This window comes from Acromyrmex echinatior, chromosome 14, assembly GCF_024713525.1.
Source record: "Acromyrmex echinatior isolate Ae372 chromosome 14, ASM2471352v2, whole genome shotgun sequence".
In the NCBI taxonomy this organism is placed as follows: Eukaryota; Metazoa; Arthropoda; class Insecta; order Hymenoptera; family Formicidae; genus Acromyrmex; species Acromyrmex echinatior.
The window spans coordinates 7,278,134-7,299,258 of record NC_141865.1 but is presented as its reverse complement, the minus strand read 5'-3'; the positions used below and the strand labels follow the sequence as shown (position 1 = coordinate 7,299,258).

Here is a 21,125-nt window from a genome sequence, read left to right as displayed (position 1 = left end):
AATATATATAGTTAATCCTCAACTGCAGCTATGTATATAATTTAATTCTCAATTACAGCTGTAAAAACTATGTTCTAAAGCGTCCTTTTTGAAATAGAGGTGAACCTTTTTACGGCGGGTTTATAGAAGAAAGTTAAAAATTTTTTACTAACATTTTTACTAAAAATTTTTTACTTACATTTTTACAAAAAATTTGTTTACTTATATTTTTACTAAAAAAATATGAATGTAGATTTATAATACTATGGATGGATTCACTTTAGCACTTATAACGTTTATAAGCATCATTTGTTCAATATTTGATCGACAACAAGGATAAAATATGCTTATAGCGTATGAGCGTATAAAGCGAACGCACCCTGTAGTTGTTAAATATAATCATCACAGTGTTGATATAAACAATATAATATGAATTTAACTGTTAATATTAAATCGTTTAAATAATGATGTTAATCTACACTCATAGTATTGATCCACATCACGTTGATGTTTTACATCAATATATTGGGTGAAAATTATATAAATATCGCATGATATTAAGTTTATATTTTTAAAATATACGATTCAGAAACCTCATAGTGCCAATCGTACAGATTGTTTAAAAAGTTTCGCTTTGGGTCAAATGTCTCGTTGCTATAATTTAGGATTAATAATTATCAAGGCAAAGGTGTCATGCGTTATTTTGAGGACTATAATTATAAAATATATAAATATTGCCAAAAATAATCATGCATTGAACAAAATAAGTTAAGACTCATAGGTGGAATAGTAAGGGGAGGAATAAAACGTTGTACAGTAAAATGGAAATCTGTTTCAATGGGTTGTTTAAACGAAAAGTATTGAAACAGTGTCCATTCGTTTGCTTTAAATCGGTCCAGCATGAGATAGCTTATTCTGTGTTGCGCTAAAAATAATCGATCTATTTCAAAATAATTCTGGGATGATCAAATTTTGCGCAAAATCCAATTACATCGAGTTTCACGCCATCCTGATTCAGCGATGGTAGTTCGATTTCATGGCGAATACATGACGTGCGATCGTGCCGTTTACTCGCGAACGCGCTGCTCGGTCTCTCGGTACGATATTTCTTTTCGCTCCCTTTACGTCCGTCATCCTGTCCGTGTCTTCGTCGCTTTTCCATACGCAGGCATTCATCGTGTGCGGTCGCGTTAATTGAAAGTTACGTCGGTCTACTTGATATTTGACACCGAATTCGACCTTTCCGGCTATGCTACTGCTGTTGGAGATCCACAGAGAGCTGGACACAAGATATTTTTAGTTCGCGTGCGCGTGTTTAGAAAAAGTTACCGAGACGCGACAAGTAGACAGACAGGCGCAATGATGTCGGATAATTTATGTTTGTTTACTGTCGACTCTTGCTACTTTTCCACGTTTATTTTTTTTCTATGACATACATAGCATCATAATGTGATATATAGAACGGTTGAAGCATTTTTATTCTGTTTGAATGTTACTAAGAAGAATACTGTCCATTACAATATCGATTACCTTTGTAAATGGTAAATTAATAAAAGTCAGAGAAATAATGAATGTTAATTTCATGGTCGGGAAAAAATGCGGTTGCGTGTAGAACTGTGTGTATTCATCAGAGATCGTTAAAAGTGACATATATTATTGCTTCGTTTAAAGCGAAGCATTGCAGGAGATATCTAAACAATGGCAGTCAATTACGTTCGAGCCATTTGTTCATTGGAAATATCTATTTCCGTTTTACAGTGTACGGGAACAACACAATTAATTATCGCGTATAATATTAAATTACTTCATCGTATTCTAGTTTCCTCCTAGTTGCATTAACAAGCTTAACGAATTCGATTATGAAATTTGAATGCAAAAGTGAATATCTGCCAATACTGACAGTATTCAAAAAGGTAAGCAGTAAAATTAAATTTTTGCCGTCTTCCAAAATTTTACATAAATTACGTAAAAATTAAAAAAAGGAAGAATAAAATATAATATGTTATTTTCTTATTTCAAAAGTGACATAGCTAAAAAATACAAGTTTCTCAAAAAGGGGAAAGATTATTTTTCAATTTGATAAAAATTTACTGATTAACCAAATAATATAGGTAGAAGAATATATGCTTAATCAAATGTCATTTTTGTTTCAGAATTAAAAAAAACCACAACAACAACAACAACAAATGTTTTGTGACGATTTTAACGATTTTTTTAAAACTACTTTTTTGTAACGATATTTTGATCAAAGTTTTCTTTTGACGATTGATAAGATAATGTTTAACTCATTTATGCATAGAGAAAAATATATATACTGTGTTCCAATATTAACTATTTCAAGTAAGTGTGTCAAAAGTTCATATATCCACAAATTTATTATTATAAATTTATTACAAGTATCAAATTTATTCAAAATATATTTTCTCTCTCTCTATAAATCCTAGGAAATTTAATATACTTCAATTAAAGTTGTTAAAACAAACTTGATTCTTATTATACAAAGTCGCTTCTTCGATTAATTTTATATTATAAAAAAAATTAATTCTTGTTTTAAGTACATGATAATGACTTTTTCTAAAATTTATAAGTATGTTTTAAAAGTATAATCAAGAAGATATTCAAACTATATTATCAAGAAGATTCTTTTTGTTAAAATTAAGTTAAATAGTTATTTTAAATAACTATTACTTAGAAGAAAAAAAATTAATTAAGTAATCCCCTTTTCGTAGCAGTAGATACTTTTCTGTGAGAAACGTCTGTGTGAAAATCATATTTTTAGAGTTTTGTCATTTTTTAAAATAAAAGAGCAATATATTTAGTAATCAAATTTTTTTTTCTTGTTAGTATCCAAAATTGCACTTTACTTAATAATCATTATGCATATAAAACGGTGGAAAATATATTGCAAGATTATTAAATTGGAACAGAGAAATTAAATTGGAAATAAGTAGATTAATTTGATATTACAAAATTTGTCATTTAATCCAGTGGCTAGCAATAGAAGCAGGTGTATTGGACAGCCCGAAAGGACATCACTCCGCGTATTATACGTGCTATATGTGGGAATTCTTATCGCGGACGATTTCCTTTACTTTTGCGATAGTCGCATGCTCAGGCAGACGCCATTGTTGCGCATTAAACATCGAACGACGCAGATATACAATTTATTTTTCTTTCGACAGTTGTGACATCTCGAAGGTAGCCTGATCGTACCGGATATCACAACGTAAATATAACGAGAAAAAAAGTAAGGTAAGAAGAGAGAAAAGAATGAGAAAAAGCGAAGGGAGAGACGCTGTTGCCGTGACGCGCGATGATACTATCGCGTTTACAAGCCATTGTGGCTCGCAGGCTACTGGCATACCTGGATTTCCATCCAAGAACTTCGGCGTGCCGACGTGAGTTAAGTGAAGTAGATATATGTCTTCGCGTTCTCTTTGCGTGGGAGCAAGCGTGCGTGCATTTCAATCTCATGGTGGAACAACGAAACAAAGGAATGTCACGCGCACCGATAGCTTTTTTAGATTTCATAAACAGAATTATATATTTTTGAGCAACTAAGGCAATATTTTTCGCAGTAAATTATTAGCAGATTTAAGATTCTCATTAACATCAGATTATTATTAGGTGTTGGAATTAATTCGTAGCGTTTTTTAATAAAAGAATGTTATTTATTTCACATGAGCATTAAAAAATACATTAATGAAAGTACTTCCCATCACTTGTAAAACGCTACGAATTAATTCCAACACCTAATATTAATATTCTTATAAAGATGCTTATTAACATATCAAAAATTGCTTGTGAATTTAATATGCGATATTTATTACTAGTCTGGTTCTATTCTGTGCAGTTTATAGAGTGAGATATAAACACAGAAATATTTAAGCTAACTAAGATCTGCTTCTCTCGAAAATAGGATTTTTTATATTTAATATATTTTTTAACTCGTTACTACTCATTATTTCTCTTAGGATCATGGTACATAGAACAATGTAAACAATAAGATTTTTTACATTTACTTTCGCAAGATAACAGCTTTACCTTCACTATTTTGCGCGTGATTAGCTTTCATTAGAAAACCCTTTAATTAGAAACTAACCATAAAAGCACGTCGTCCATGTTCTGATAAAATTCTGCGCGAGTGAGAAAAGATACGTGCTATCTCGTTCTGCAATTGTACAACAAAAAAAAAAAGATTGTGTTACCTCGCTTCAATTAAAATAAATTGTTAGAAAATAACAGACCATTCAAAAGCAATTCTTACGGTCAATTTAGAGAGTCTCTAACCTTTTCAAGCTAAAAGTTGTAGCACACAAAAAACATAAGCAGTAAGCAAATCAATATTTTTTTTTAATAAATTATATTGATTTGCTTATATAGATGAAGTTTAGTGAAATAAAATAATTTCTTCTTCAAACTTCAATCACCAAAACTCTACTCTCTAAATCTGAATCAGTGGATAGTCACTAATTACCCAGTGGCATACTTGACCCTCATATCATTGATTATCCACTGATTCCGATTTAGAGAGTAAAAATTTAGAGTTCTCTATAAAAGACTCCCTTTTTTATTTATAAAAACGATGTAAAATGTGTCATTCTTGAAGAAAATTAAGAAACGAGTTATTTGACGGACTATGTTAAATTAGTTTACTTTGGATGACTGGTAAAGTAAGTTTTTCCTAACTCATTCGTGGTAATAATTAAAAAATCACATTTTTTTTAGTTATACTGAACGTAAGGGAACATAGGTTCTAAGAAGGCAGCGCAGTATTCATTAAATTTGTTCCTGTCCTGTTTGCGAAAGTAAGCTTACCGGGGCTTAATGAAAATTATGGAATCGCTGGTGTCTCTAGAAAGCCAATAGCGTCGCGGTCAATGGAACATGAGCCGCATCCGGGATAGAAACTAGATCTGGTCGACTGGCCTCGTTAAGCCATGCGGTTATCTATGGGCGCGCGACGTAGGGCAACGCTGGTAATTCGGGCTTCGGTATCGTTTGCGATGCACGATTAGACGGAACTAAGATCACTTTAGCTTTATGATACGTGATCGATGGAGAAAGGGTGAAAGCGCGAAAATGGATGCGCGTGCGGAGTTACCACGCTTCATTAAGAGGATACCGTACAATCTCGAGCGCGAGAGAAACCATCCCAAAATGATTTAGCGGGATAATGTCGATACTCTTGTCGATATCTATGATTCATGAAACGTGTATGAAATAGTTTGGTTGTGCGAGACGTCCTCGGTCGGAGAAGGTACGTGAGACGATCGAGTATCAGCCCTCCACTTACTTGCCGCGCTTGTATCGTCTGAGAAATAGGAGAGCTGCGAGATTCTCCGCTCCTTCATCCAGATATTCGCGACGTAACCATTGCGCGCAAACAGAAAATTTTCTTCCTACGCTGTAAGAATATCTCGTACCGAAATACCATATCTTTACCCACAGCTTTATGTGCAAAGCGGACTCTGTGTAGTTTTTTTCTGCAAGTGAAACTCGCCCAAGAATGAAGACACTTAAAACATTTGGAGATACTTTGATATCGGTTCGAATATGTTCGTCAAAGTTTAACAAACCTGGGAGATACTCGTACTGATTTATCTGCTAGCTCGCGTTCACGATATCTCCGGGAATTTCCGTCGGATGATCAGAAAACTCAGTTTTGCTGGTCGTGCGAAACCCGTTCGATCGGCAAACGGAGAAAAGATGAGGCGCTCAAGACCGTCGTTTCGCGAAATTACTGCTCGTATACTTGTTCAGCGACTATGATAAATACCGCGAGTTATTGCGAGAGTTTCGTGCGAACGGGTTTCCGCACGCACGTGATTATCTCGACGGTAGTTCTAGATGGAAGAACAGGAAATTCGACAAGTCGATATCTGTTCTCTTGCGATCTGATCGTGCTTCCCGTAATGGGAATAAAAATAAGATGATGTCGCTAAACTCAAATATTAGGTATTCAAAAAAGTTTTGACGTTTTTCTGTAAATAAATTCTACACACACAGAAAAATATTATTCTATTGCTAAGAAAAGTGATTAATAAAACTTAATTTACTTTGTTCCTTTTAAAGAATATTTTCTTAATAATATTCTTAAAATACACTCATTACAAATTTTATTAAAAATTCATTGTTATGTACTTGAAATAAAAATTTATTTTCTTTTGAAGAATATTATAAAATTGATCGAAGGAGCGATTTATATAATAAGCAAATCGAATTAATTTTCATTTAATAATCTTTATTGAAGTATTAAACTTATATCACGTTATAGGATTTTCAGAATATATTTTTAAATAAATTTAATACTTGTGAATTTATTTACAGATTTGTAGATATTTATATAAATTTTTGAAATATTTACCAAGTCGTAATTATTATTTGCGAACAGTATTTATTTTTGTGTGCAGTGCATCTTGTTTTCAATATCTTGTTCTCAATGTCATTAGCATTGTAACACGATCTATCGGGTCTTTTGCATTTAACATATATTACACTTTGTAGTTTTAGAAAAAGAATAAAACTTTTAATATCAACTTATTTTCTTGACATCCAAATATGTAGATGTGTATTGATCGCGCGGCGTATAAATAAAATGGTTGTAAAACACTCACTTACCGATGACTTGACTTAATATAATTAAGCCAGAGGCTGAGAAAAAACATCTTAGCCTTTCTCGAACGAAAACGTTTTAAAGAGCAGAGGTCAACGTTTGTACGTCGCGTCTCCGCAATAGCTTCCTTCCGCGCGACGCTAAATAGCGCAGCTCCGTGTATAGTGAGTCGCGATATTAACAGCCCGTGAGAACGGCCCGGTTAGGTTAATGGCATCGTAGGAGGAAGTGCGCGATTACAAAGTCGCCTCGTTGCAATTTTCTCTCTTTTTTCCTTTTTTTCTCCATTCGTCCCCCCTTTTGTCCGTTTTATATCCTCCCGCGCCGGTCGCATCAGTCGGCACTTGTTATCGCGGCCTCCGCATCGAGAAGCGTCACTCGAGGAACAATAGCATTGCAGCACCCGATCATTAACGGGTGATGGGACAGGTTCAAAGATCCAACCCATCCGTCCCAACACCATCGTGTACGACAACGAGGAATTGGAAATTGCCTTTGCCAAGCTGTAAGTCTCGAAATGATGATTATTTCGAGCAATAATGGAGTTACAAAGCCTGAAGCTGTTACGCACGATTCATCGATTGTTCCCTACTTTTGCTTTCTTTCGGATCGTCTGCGACGCTTCTTTCGATAAGTTTTCTTATTAAAAATAAATGTTTCTTATTAAAAATCCGTGTAATAATTTATATGTTTCCGTACTGTACTTTACAGCGTTTTTATTAATCTATTTTTAAGTGCATTTTTGTAGATTTTTTTTTACTATAAAAAGATCTCCATGCGAATAATGAAATATACTCTCTAAATCTGAATCAGTGGATAGTCATTAATTACCCAGTGGCATACTTGGCACTGGATAAACAGTAAAGTTCAACTAAAAAAGGAAGAATTTTGAGCATTATATAATTAAAATATTGATATTTGCACATTAATTTCAATCTTCCAATACCATATTTATTGAATTTATGCACTGAAACAAGATTAGTTAGATCACATAATAAAGATTAGGTAGGTTAGAGATTTCACATTTCATTCACTGATTACCAGTGGCATACTTGGCACCGATATCAGTGATTATCCACTGATTCATATTTAGAGAATATTTTTACTGTTTTATAAATATAAATGTCTATGTATGTGTGTGTGTGTATATATATAAAGAATTTAAAGTTTTTAAAATTCATCATTATTTTAATGGATATTGTAAAAACGTCAATATAATGTTCATAAGAAGAGCAATAAAATTTCGAGGATCTATTCTCTATATTCTCTTCGCGATTCGGGTTAAATTTGTAATAATTTTCATTTTACACATTTATATATCTTAAATCTCACATAAATCGAGACTTATAAAATCAAATTTGACAATATCTAAAATATTTAAAATAAGCATTCACAAATCAAGAAATTAATCATCCAAAAATTATGAGACGATCAATAATTATTGAAAGTTTTATTGAGATTTTCTGAATACTATTTTGAAATATTTTTTGTCCAAATACCTTTGTGATGAATATTTACCAAAATAAAAGTCTCTCTTCGCAACCAAATAAAAATAAGATGGACAGTGTTAAGTGCGTCTATTCTTACTTAATAAATTGTACTGACGTTCCATCTCTTGGGCCGCGTTCAGACCGCCATTTTCGATCTATACCGGGTATATTAGTTTCAACGTGAAGGGTATTCCTCAATTAACTCGGTTCGTATACGAGGAAGCGGCCGGCGTAAAAGGCGAAGATAGTAGGAAGGTGGCGTAAGGGCCACGTAGCACTCGCTTTTCATTTGGACGATGGATTTGCGCATCGATGCACTTTTACAAATTGCACGATACTTGAACGAGCTTCTCTCGGGGTTTCGATTTGGGATTTGGAGGGTACCGCCGCGCCGCCGACTTGAGGCATAGGAAATTCTACGGGAACGCCGAATTCGGCAACAACTTACTTGTGCACCGTGGCGTGGCGGCCCGATAAGTTTTTATCGTAACAAGTTTCAGGCGCGTTCTGTTAGTCGCGGATTCATCTGTGATATGCCAACTACGACGCAATGTCAAACTTGGAATAATCTCGTTAACCTTTAAGTAGATAGGTAGTCGTAGCACCTCACGTATAGTTAGTCTTGAAAACTTTGTTCTGGTAAAGGAAAATAAAGTGTTGCTCAAAAGTATTAAAGTTCATTTTTACATTCCTTTATCTCATCAAGGTTTAAATAAGGTAAATTTTATATGTACTACTAAAAAGTATAAGTATAAAAATAAAATTTATTTGTGATATTCTCTAAGCATCCTACCTATATTCACGGAAAAAAGTTATTTTTTTATGAAAAGAAAGATTAAAAAATTAAAGTATCAAAGTTTGTTGTTTATAGCAAACAAATTTGCATATTTGATGAATGTTTTGCATTTGTTGCGAAATTATTTTTGTAGCGAATACAAAAAAAAAAAACATTTTTACACCTGCAATTTGCGATTCCTATATTTGCAAGTGGAATTTATTATTATGGCATAGAATTAGCGTTCATAGCGAATTTTTTTCTTCCCGTGTTATGTCTACTTAATCCAGGAATAGTCACCTGTTTTTTTTTTTAACGTAAATAATTACTTAGAGTTTATGCCCCAATTAAAATCATTATTATTAACAACATAGTGCGCATATTGTTAATTATTTTTTTATTTATTATCAGTATTTGAGAACATTATGGATATAAACTCAATCATAATTTTCTGAAAAAATGTAAGTAAAAATTAAACAAACATTAAAGAAGCACATTAAATAATTTATCATGACAGTATTTTAAAAAATAAATAATTCAATTAAAATAATGCTTATATATGGCAATTTGTCGATGGAACTACATATTTAAAGATTCGTAAAGGGAATAAAATATATTAAACAATATCCATACAAAATAATATTTTAGAATTCACATTTTTTCGACGCTGGAGTGTAAAAATATCCCAGGCGATTATTTTTAGGCTAATAACGATCCTTGGAGTTCGGACATGATGCAATAAAATTTAATTTCGTAAATTCTCCATTAACATTAGAGCGCTCTATAGCATACTTTTTTGTCCTTTTTATATTCTACGTTAAAAATATACTTTTTATTGCATTACTTAATTGCATTCTCTAGCACGAAAATTAGACCGAAATATTTGTTTATCTGACCACAGATTCTCGAGAATAGTAATTTAGACTTTTAATAATTCGTGTATCTTAATGCATATATTGTGTTTCACCTAAATATTCGAAATATTGAATACAGTGCGAATGGAGTGTTTTTGGCAACGTTTGTAATAATTTTTTTAAAAAATATTATAACTAAAAATATTGCGCGTGTCAAGTGTCACCTAAACGCAACAGTAGCTTAAAAAAAAAAGCAGAAAAATTGTGACAAAAATTCCTAACGGTTTTCTAAAGCGTTAATTTTTCGTGAGTTTAGCTTAATCGCCTGGCAGTACAATATTTCATTTTTGTTGCTAAAATACAGCAATTTTTCGCGTTATCCTCCTGCAAATTTTCCAACTGTATCCGGCTTTGCTCTTTTCCAGCATCTTCGGCGGAACTCAGGCAGGTGCTCTCACAATGGTGGCAATAGTATCAACATCGGAAGCTGCACCGTGCGCCACTCAATGGGATACCAGGTACCAAACGTTATTCGGTTCAAGGGAGAATAGGGAGCGTACTTATATGTACTCCCGTTGAAACGTGTAATGAGTAGCGCACTGAAAACCCGGCTGCGTATATTCGCGAGGCAGAAGTAAGAACGATAGAATTCGCTCGGATAACAACATGTTCCTCTTTACTTGGGAAAGATTTTAATACCAACGTTATTGTTATTCTGTCGATAGCAGTCGTGTTACTCGCGTGTACGGAAAAAAAAATGATTTTACTGAAGTATCTAAAAATTTAGCTAGAGATCTCTGAAAATAATTTTATTAAGCCATCAAAATAATTAAGATGCTGAAGGTGATTGTTAGCATAACAACTTTTTACAATACTGCTCAGTTTGAATGTTTTATATAATTATTTTAATAATACAATAAAATTATTTTCAAATTTGTATCAAATCTATCTAAATTTTTACATAAAAAGAACCATTTGCTGAAGTATTTAAAAAAGTTAGATGTATCTAAAAATAATTTTATTGAATATCAAAATAATTACGTGGGAAAACATTTTGGCAATTATAGTTTGAAACGTCGAACATAATTATTTTGATGATCCAACAAAATTATTCTCAGATCTATATCTAACTAAATTTTTAGGTACTTCAACAAATCGTCCTTTCCATGTAAAGTAAAAAGCTGGAAAACAAATTAAAAAAAAAAAAAAAGTACTTTATACTTAAATATCAATGCCTGATGTATTTGGACAAAATTGTATGTGGTGCCATACCATTTATTTTTCGATACGACGCCAAAATGTCGCGATAACTATTATTAAAACCAATGTAAAAACGTATATATATTGTAAGCCGCATTTCGGTGGTCGAGCGAACGAAAATCACGAAAAATTTGGAGTTATCCCCCGGGGATACCGTGTTTAATAAACATAGAGCCCGTTTTATAAAATCGGCTTGGCGACACAAATCGACACGACGGCGCGACGAACTCGCAGCATGATTGCTACGACAATTGGGATATCGATTGTTTCACTATTCTCGTAACAAATGTTCCCGTCCTCGCCCGTCGGCGTCGGCTTGGCTTCGCTGTTTTCATGGGAAATGTCAAGTACCGCCATGAGTGTGCGTGTATTCTTCGACAAGATAATTTGGATGAGACTGTCAACGGACTGGAACGTTTCTCGTGGCGCACCATGTCCTTCCGGTGCATCCACAAAACGAAGTTGCGTTCCGCATAAAAGAAGATCGTTCATTCTATAAGCCTAAAGAACGGATATTTCCCTTCGCCTCGTCGTACTCCGGTTATATATACCGCGTTCTTTGATCTCTGAAAAAATTCAATTTGCCTGAAGATTGAACGACGACGGTCACTGAACCGCATCACAGACGCACGAATCTTCCCTTCTTGCGAAAATCGCTCACAGCGCGGAAACAGATCGCGACGAAAACGTTTGCCCGGGCTATCTCTCCGGTGCTCCTTAATTCGGCGTATCGAGCCGTATTTTAATCCGACGATATTCAATTCCGTCTGCGCGAGGGAAAAGGAAATCGAAGTCTGTACCGTGAAGCCATGCCAGCGGAATATTGTAAACTTTCGAACGTGACGTCTCGATGAATGCAGTATAAAATATTCGTCGTTACTTTCCGGAGAGGCGAAACCTGATGGACCCGCAGAGTCTCGTTGACTCGGATGAAATAAACAAGAAAAAACATATGCTGCCTGCTCGAACTAAGATCAATAAATAATAGCTCGTTGCGAACCGGGATCTGCGACTTCTTAGCAGTAACTTCCCGACTGACTGAAATATACTTAGCGCAATGATCGCAACGACTATCAGCTTGTTTCACTGGTATTCACCGACTTTTGGAGACAAACAGTTCTCCGGATTGTGAGGCGAATTTTCTCTTGAAGTTCTATTGTTATTGGCTCTCATCAGTATGCGCGTGGTGTACGATTGCTATTCAGTCAGAAAATCGTAAAAAAAAAAAAAAAAACTGATTGCTATGGACTGTTCTCTTGTAATAGCATTTCGAAACTGACCCCGCTTCCAGTAATTTTCAGTTCATTTTCGGTTCACAGTACGTTTTGTTATACAAATATGCCAATATGTTTTCACCAAAATAATTAGTACTCGCGTAGTATAAAGCTAGTAAGCGAGTTTGTTCCAGTTTACTACAACGTGAAAATAGACTAATATAGTCATAGTCGTTTAATATGCTACGGGGCGAAGGTATTCAACACAGTGGCTCGCAAACCCATAAAGTTCCAAGCTGGATGTTTTAACGCATAAAGTATGATGATAATACGTACTTACATTTCTTAATTCTAGTAAATTATATATTAATATTTCCTCTTTAAAACGTAAACATTTTTTAATTCTCAGAAGTTCCTGATACAAATATATTAACAACATATTAAAAATGATTCGTGAGCGGAAGAATATTGGGAACCACTGTTTTAGAATATTATGCTTGTTAAGTGACATAAATATTGTATAATACATTGATTAAGCGATGAGAGACATAAACAGAAATAAATATACAATAATAACGAAATAATAACGAGCTAACTAAGCGGCAATTAGAATAATTATGGATAGTATTGATATAGAATGAAATTGCGTGATCATCCTTAATGAGAATAAGTAGAGATTAATGTGAGCTTAAAACGTGACAATTATACAGAATAACTGGTAAAAAAGGTATAAGAAATTATACAGCATATTAGCGGAATTAAATCCTTGTCGCAAATTAAATCGGCTGACGCATGTAGTTTCTCTCGAAACATAAATTTACGTTTCTAAATTACAAAATACTCGACGTTGAAAAATTAGAACTTTCATAAAAGACTTAGCGAGAAGGACGCAACTTAAAAAGAGACGTTGCTTAAAATGAAAGCAGATTAAAGAAGAGCATATTATTTTCTTCCGATTTCCAAGAGAGCGACAACCTCGCAACGGGTTTGAGAAAAGCGGCGTACAATTGCACCTGCCCAAAGGTATTAAACCGAAGTGATACGAGAACAAGGTGAAAGCGTGGAAGCGTCTCGCACGGAGACGGGGCCGCGGATCGATTTAGCCGCGCGGAAGAGAGAGAGAAGAGACGGAGAAGAGAGCGGAGAGCGCGGTCACCCGCTCGCGGCATCGCGCCGCGTCTTCTCATCCAGGTGACTTCGCGGCTCCGTTTTCCACGGAGCGTGCACGGCGCGATAAACGTAATGCATCTTCAACCAGACCAGGGCCAACTCTATTAGCATAAATTGAGCCGAGATACGCCTGACTTTTACAACTATTTTTATTGCTCCGACTTTATGCAGCCACGCTGCCACGGCGGCTCTCCCGACTTACCTCTCCCGACTTCGACCTGCACGACGCAGGGAGGGCTCTTGCCCTCCCTAAGTTAAACATGCGTGCTATCGCGCGGAACACACACGGATCTTCTGAATATCTTTTACAGTATGTTTACCTGACGCAGTATAAACATCGCCGGTGCGTATAATGATGAAGATAAAAAAAAAACTGCGCACTTTAAACTTCTGGCGCGTTTATGCAACATGATTGCACGAACACTGGCTGATGCGCATTTAATAATAATACGCAATGCAGGAATGATATGAGTTCCATGTAGCTTTTTATTTTCGCGAAATGTTTTAACTCCTCGGAACTGGCGTTAACAAAATTTATGACACAGTTGATGCTGGGTCTATAGACTCAATTAACATTTATGTTAATTGAAAGGCATTAATTAATTTCAAGGAACTAAAGTGACATAAATCGCATAAAAAAATGGAATTGCTTGACATTTGTAACAAAGACATTAATTATTTATTGAGTGGATCTCATAGATCATCAGTTGCAGAGGATTACCTAATTTATCTAACACTTTGACTGTCATGGAATTGAGTTAATTGAAATTTTCTTGTTAAACTATCAGAATTTCTAATTGAAATAACCGGAATTCTGATCGATAGGATAATCAGAATCGTCTGCTTCGTCCATTTCCTACCAGACATTTTTGTCATTCATTTTTAGTACCGAGAAGACGACAAACCTTCATGAGACATGCACATGTGCATAGAATTGTAGCGAATGACAGGAAAATGGTTTAGCTTGCAACCGCAATGTCGTATCATATTTTCTACTCTTGTTCTCTCTTACGGAACCTGCGTACCGTCGCACGTGTGAAGAAGTTACGATCTAACGGATTCAACGTGCGTTGAGTCGTATATTTTAAGACACATCGTCACAGCGTTTGGTTAGTAACGAAGCGTGTAACTTTATTTCCGTATAAATCGTCGTTGGTCCGCAACGCGCGATTGCGTCGAAGTTTTCCCATTAGAATCAGTACGCTTTGCAAAGTGCAAAGTTTTGCTTTTATTTTAAGTGATGAGATTCACCAGGCGAGCCGAGACCATGTTTATCGAATGCAATTTGCGAAACAATAGCTTGAATTTCGTACACGATTAATAAACTACAACAGTTTACGTTAGCAGTTGTATTATATTTTCTTACCTCGCACACTTCGTCCATCCTCGCCTGTAGATTAACTCTGGGTCTGACACCAAAACCTGTAACACAGTTATTATCCGCTAAGTCTCTGTAAGACCTGTTTAATTTATATTGACTGAAACATTAATTACTTGTATAATTAAGAATACGTGTATAAATACTTATTTTATAATAATAATTCAAATTTGCAAATGTAACACAAAGATCATAATTGAATAGGTCTTCACTGTCAACTCTTCACTAAGAGGAACAAAAACTATAATATTAAATATCTAATAATATTATATAATTACAAATATTACAAATATTAAACTACAACATTAATCTCAAAAATAAGAAATAAGAAAATGGTCAATAATAACTGCTCGGTACTTCAAGTGTTAATTGTATATCGAAGGTATATCGAGCGAAAAGTTCAAGTATGTAACCGTCTCGATACAGTATAAATTTTCTTCGTTCTTACGATCTTACGTATGAAGATTTCAGAGCGGAACTAGGTGAGGTTCATAAATTTTAAGGTGCACCCTAAATACGGTGCCGCACTTAAAGTAGACCGCACACGTGTTTGGACGTAGTTGGCTCTAAACCTCGCCCTCATCTCCTAGTAGCTGATTTTTGTATTGCACACGACTAAGGTTGCATTTTCGCTAAATCCGATAACGCGCGTACGAAAATGCGAGGTTTATTTCAGCTCGACGTTTCGGCCTGTTTTGACCCGAGGTTAGCTTCTGGTTAGGTCACGTTCGACCCGCGATTCGCCAGGCAGTGGCTGCGGCCACGAGCCGCGGGCTCGTGGTCGTCGTAATAGGTACATTTCGGCATCGATGGAATGTCGGCGTTTCGTATGTGGACGCGTACAGGGCGTTCCGTATAAACCCCAGCGTTATGCGAAGTATTCTAATATCCTACGTGTCCCATAACGTACCATTGATCGATATGAACGCATTACAGGATCTACTTCCGGCGTGTGTGTGTGTATATATTATATATATATATATATATATATATATATATATGTATATATATATATATGTATTAGGTGTTGGAATTAATTCGTAGCGTTTTACAAGTGATGGGAAGTACTTTCATTAATGTATTTTTTAATGCTCATGTGAAATAAATAACATTCTTTCATTAAAAAACGCTACGAATTAATTCCAATACCTAATATATATGCATAATATTTTGCCCAAGGTAAATTCGTGCGCCAGTTCTGTGGGCGAAAGGTTTCTATGCTTACCGTAACTGCTAAACTGTATTCTGACGCGTTATTCCAAACATTACTATCGTGGCTTAGCCTGCTTTTGGAAAATGGAAAGGCGAAATGTTACGCTCGATGTTTATATATATATATATATATATTGCCATTAATTGTAATCGGTGCTATATTGTGCGTGACATTCGTATAACGTTTACGAATTTATAAAATCGAAGGAAATGAGCGATAAACATGGTGAGAAAAAAATAGATCATATATATTGAATCTAATAAATGGAAAGAACAGAAAACTAGTACACTGAGTTTTATAAATACAATATACAAAAAAATAATTAGCACCAAAAATTATTTTAATTTATAATATAAACTATTGATATGATTTATAATGTAAATATTACAGTTATTTTTATAATTTATAGGATAATATTATTATACAATCAATTTTATTTTTTGGGGCATATAGAATTAAAAATGTAATTATTGTTACTACCATTATGACAGTAATAAGCATAAACTTGGAACTCCTAACCATAATTATTTTACCATGCAATTACAGTTACAAATGCCAAACATTTCCTCTCGGTACAGAGTACAGAGTGTCAGAAGCTCTTTACGAACAAAGGTGTAGTTTTGGAAATAAATTACATTTAATGGCATTTATTATTACGAACACTGCATGGACTTCACTTGCAGGCAGACTTGCATTATATTACGATATAGTTAACGGATATTCGAGCGCATCAGACATTCGGGCTGTCTGCTATTTACATGGTTCCTAGTTGGACAACAAAAGAATTTCGCTTCAAACTCACAACTTTGTTAACCAATAGAGTTGAAGCTGGCACTTGTTGACTGTTGAGAACTCGTTTACATGCCGATAATTGTTAGCCAATATACAATCAATAGTTGTCTGAAAGGCTGCCAGTTGCAGTTATCTAAGTTATCTTTACAACGTGACATTTCGAAAAGATTAACAATACACAAAATTACAAGATATTTTATTTTCGAATATTTCATTTTCGAAAATAGAAAAGAAAATGAAGCAACAAACATACATTGCGACGTCTCTTCCAATAGTTGCTTTCAAAATACAATTCCGATGTTGATTCTAATAATTCAAATGTGGTCCCGATTGAGAATTTCAATATTTTCTCTTTAAAATTAAATTTCTCTCTGAATCTCTGAATTTGATTACATCACTTGGCACAATTTGCAAATAGAAAAGAAAATCAAGCGAGAAAGAGATCAAAATTACGTGTTGAGTGCATCAGGTTTAATCTCGTCTACTTGCGCTCCATTGGACAAATTATCGTGGAAGCGATTTACAGATCGAAGCAGCGATTTTATGAACGGACAGTCGCCATACGCTGGAACAATTTTGTACTCGTTGCCGCGCAGCGTTTCGTAAACGGCGTGTATGGTCCTCTGGCGTTTACCGTGGAATACGGCCGATAACGGCGCGGCACCGACGTTTTTCTGAAAGTATCCCGAGAGGAGACCATGGGGAACGACAACGCGCCATGTTACCTTCCGTGCGCTTAATCGCATTTGCATAATATCAAAATGCCTTTAATGCGTATACTCCATATCCGCCAGGAGAAACGATTCTCCCGAGTGTCGTACAGTTCCTTCCCGTTTCGTTGTGTATTTTTTTTTTCCTGCCCTTTTGTTTCTCGATTTCTCTGTATCGTTAACGGCGGAGCGGAGCGGATTTGCAGAAATGGAGCATCCAGAGAAAAGTATCCGTACTTTATTCATTATTCATATCAAAGGAAGGATGCTAATAGCGTATAGATTCAATGGCAGGAAAAATTTTTGTAAATATCAGAAAAGGAATAAAATAATAGATAGGAAAAACATTTCTGTTTAAAAGCATGTTAAAAAATTTTAGCATACACGAAAAAATTAATTTTACTAAAGCATCTATGAATTTAGTTAGATACACATCTGAAATTAATTTTGTTAAATAATAATTATGTACAACGTACAAAATTTAAAACAAATATCCTAGCAAATAAGATGTATTAGAAAATTATAATATATTTATTTCATATTTCGATCAAATATAAACATTCGTTTCAACTGTCACAGTCTTCATTAATTCGAAATTATAAATAATATATAAATATATAATGAAATTAATATGATATTAATTGCTTTAAATTTTGTATGTATAAAATGTTATTGTTATGCAATGTAATGAGTATTATATTGATTTTGTGTATTAAGAATTATTAAGTATAATTAAGTATAATTAAACAATGCCGCAAAAAGTTTGATATTTTAGTAACCAATTTGAATGCCTTCAAAAATATTGAATTGATTATCTAACAAAATTATTTTCAGATCTGAATCTAGCCAATTTTTTAAATCATCGGAAAGAACGATTTCGTTGAAGTATCTAAAAATAGGGAGGTAGATATGGATCTGAAAATAATTTTGTTGAACTATCAAAATAATTATAATCATATTCTACGGTATGCATAGGAATCTCAAGCATGACGAACAATGCAAAAAGTTTTAATATTCTAGTAACCGGTTTGAGCTTCCTACAGAATTATTTTGATGGTTTAATAAAATTATTTTTACATCTATATATATTCAGCTATACATTTTTAGATACTTCAAACAAAATTGTTCTTTCCAATGTGTAATATTATGTAAAAGTTAAAAACTGTTACGCGGCTGCCCGATACGATATATATCATAGTTTAAGTGGCGATCGATACGATCAAACGGTCTTTTCCATATATTTCTATATACGCGGAACACCGTCGGACACCGTGCTTGACCGAGTCGTCTCGCACCGATTCCCCATGTGGATCGATCGATATCCGGCAGCGAGGTGAGGTATATACTCGGTGATTACTCGGTGAAGGCAAACGGATTCCTCGTTTGGGGGAGGGCAGAAACTGCCTCACCGTATGGCAACTTCGCGAAAGCGCTCCGCAAATATTTGCGGCCACGCGTATACATCCGTATCGTGTGTGTGCCGATCTCCTCGTCTATTTAACGGATCCGAGACGAGCCACGAGGTGGACCCGTCACGGAAGCTCATCTACTTGCTGACCGGAAAGAAAAACTGCTATCACCGGAATCACCGGCGTCCGCCCTCGGAAAACCAGCGGCGATAAGCGCGTCAAGTTCGGTCCCCCGGAGGATAGCGTGGCGCACCACACTTCCCGGGGATCCCGAATAAACTTCCTCAAACAATTTGCCAAGGGATTTCACAACCACCGCCAAACGACGTCCGACTCGAAGACGAGACGTCCGCGACGCGCGCTGGGATCGATATGAGGGAAAACGCGAGGAATCTTGGTATTCAATTTAATATAATAAAAAGAATCTTCACGTTTTCGGCGCGTTTTTGAGAATCCTCGAAAGTCAGAGATCCTATACGCATTGCTCGTATTGCTATGCCAAGAGATGGAAAGTTTACTACACAGCTGGAAGGGAAAGAAATAGATAGATAGCTCTCTTCTTTCATAGTCTGAAAGAAATAAGATGCATATAATTAAAAAAAATGACTCTTTACATAAATTATATTAAATGAAAAATGAAATAATAATAAAAAGGTAATTAGATAAATCATATAATTAAATAGCTGTTATTGTTGATACAATTTAAAATAATATATTTTATATTTTATATGAAAAATAAGTAAAAAAGATAAATATTATAAGATAAAATTCAAATTTTGTAGAAACACTAACATATTTTTTCAGTTTTAACAACGTTTCGCGATAGTAGTTGGCGCAGGTTATCAAATTTATTTCAGCTAAATATGGATAAAATATATTTCATGTTATATATAATACTTTGAGAAATATTATATATAATATTATAAAAAGATAATAATATTAATATTTTAAGAGTAAAACTTTGGAAATTTTTTAATAAATTTGTTTTTTATTATTAAAAATTTATATTATTTAAAAGAATTCTTTAATGCGAAGTTTGATAGTCACTGCGTTGAAATATATCAGACTTTCTAGCTGATATCTCCAGAAATTACAAAAGTCGATTATTGTTATTAATTAAAAGTTAGTATCGAGCTTAAAAAAGTGACAAAAAATATTTTTAATTGTTAAATTTTCAAAAAATCAATTTACCTAAACTAAAACTTCGTGCAAAAACAATTTTGAACTATTATTATTTCCACTGAGCAAAACGTTTGGCTGAAAATGGACGAACCAGAAGATTGCATTAATCAAAATTCTATTTATCGCAACTAAAAGTCTTGTAGATTTAATCAGAAAATTCTGATTCGTCCATTTTCAGCCAGACATTTTGTTCAATGCAAGTAGAATCATCATTTAAATTGTTCCACCAAGAACTGAATATAAATACGGCGAAAGTATTCATATTTAAGAATCTTTTGCCGAGTCTAGTTCTGAAGCTTCATCAATAAATTATTTTTAACCGAAACTTCAAGGAAGTTTCAACCATCCTGGTCGAAGTGGAGGTCTGGCGAACCCCAACAATGGCACACGACCGGACGATGCTCGTAACTCTCCGGCCGCGATAATAACGCGGCGACGAGCCCTATAAACGACCACCGGGAACAGCCATACAGCCATACAGTACGGTACGGTACGGTACGACCGCGCGTTTTCCACCGTGTGGCGGGGAATGTTCAGTATTTCGCGGATAAATTTAGCCAGGTCATACGTTGCGCGCGCGATTTTAATGCCCGACGCGCGTCCAAGAGGAAGGCGGAGTTGTTGCGACATCAAACCGTCGGGCCTACGGTCGTTCTCGTTCTTCTTGCCGAGAAGTTACAAGGATACAACGGGAATTTTGCCTCGGGCACCAGATACATAAAGATCCCACGAAATCCTCGATCCCATTGTTTCACCTTGATACATGAAACTGGAACTTGCCAGGCGCATTGTAATAGGATTGTCTTTGCGTTCCTAGCAACATACAGTTGTGCCAAGATATTAAATCACGTTACAGGAATAATGCAGTTAGTTCGTTATTACGTGAAGAACATTCTATCCCGTGAGCGTATACAGTGTTTCGCACATCCACCGGCTGTTTCAATGTCGAGACATCACAACAGGATTACGGACTTATTTAATTATTACATGGATTGCGGTTAAGCGGATCTCTGAAAACTCTGGGAAAAATGTGGCGAGCGAAAAATTGTATTATTAATTACAGCCATAGAAATTCAATTTGTC

The 21,125-nt window shown here is 34.9% G+C and overlaps 1 protein-coding gene across 2 annotated transcripts in view; it reads right to left on the bottom strand.

Annotated features, from left to right (window-relative positions):
- Window positions 1-6,892: 6,892 nt before the first annotated feature.
- The window catches only part of LOC147907403 (uncharacterized), a 143,657-nt gene continuing 129,424 nt past the window's right edge, over window positions 6,893-21,125 (bottom strand). The window contains exon 2 of one of the 2 annotated variants that reach the window (XM_087413486.1): window positions 6,893-14,780. In XM_087413486.1, the coding sequence (XP_087269612.1) occupies window positions 14,587-14,780 (194 nt within the window). In that variant the 3' untranslated portion in view covers window positions 6,893-14,586. The remainder of the gene's footprint in view (window positions 14,781-21,125) is intronic. The other variant, XR_015547439.1, reaches the window with a different exon arrangement.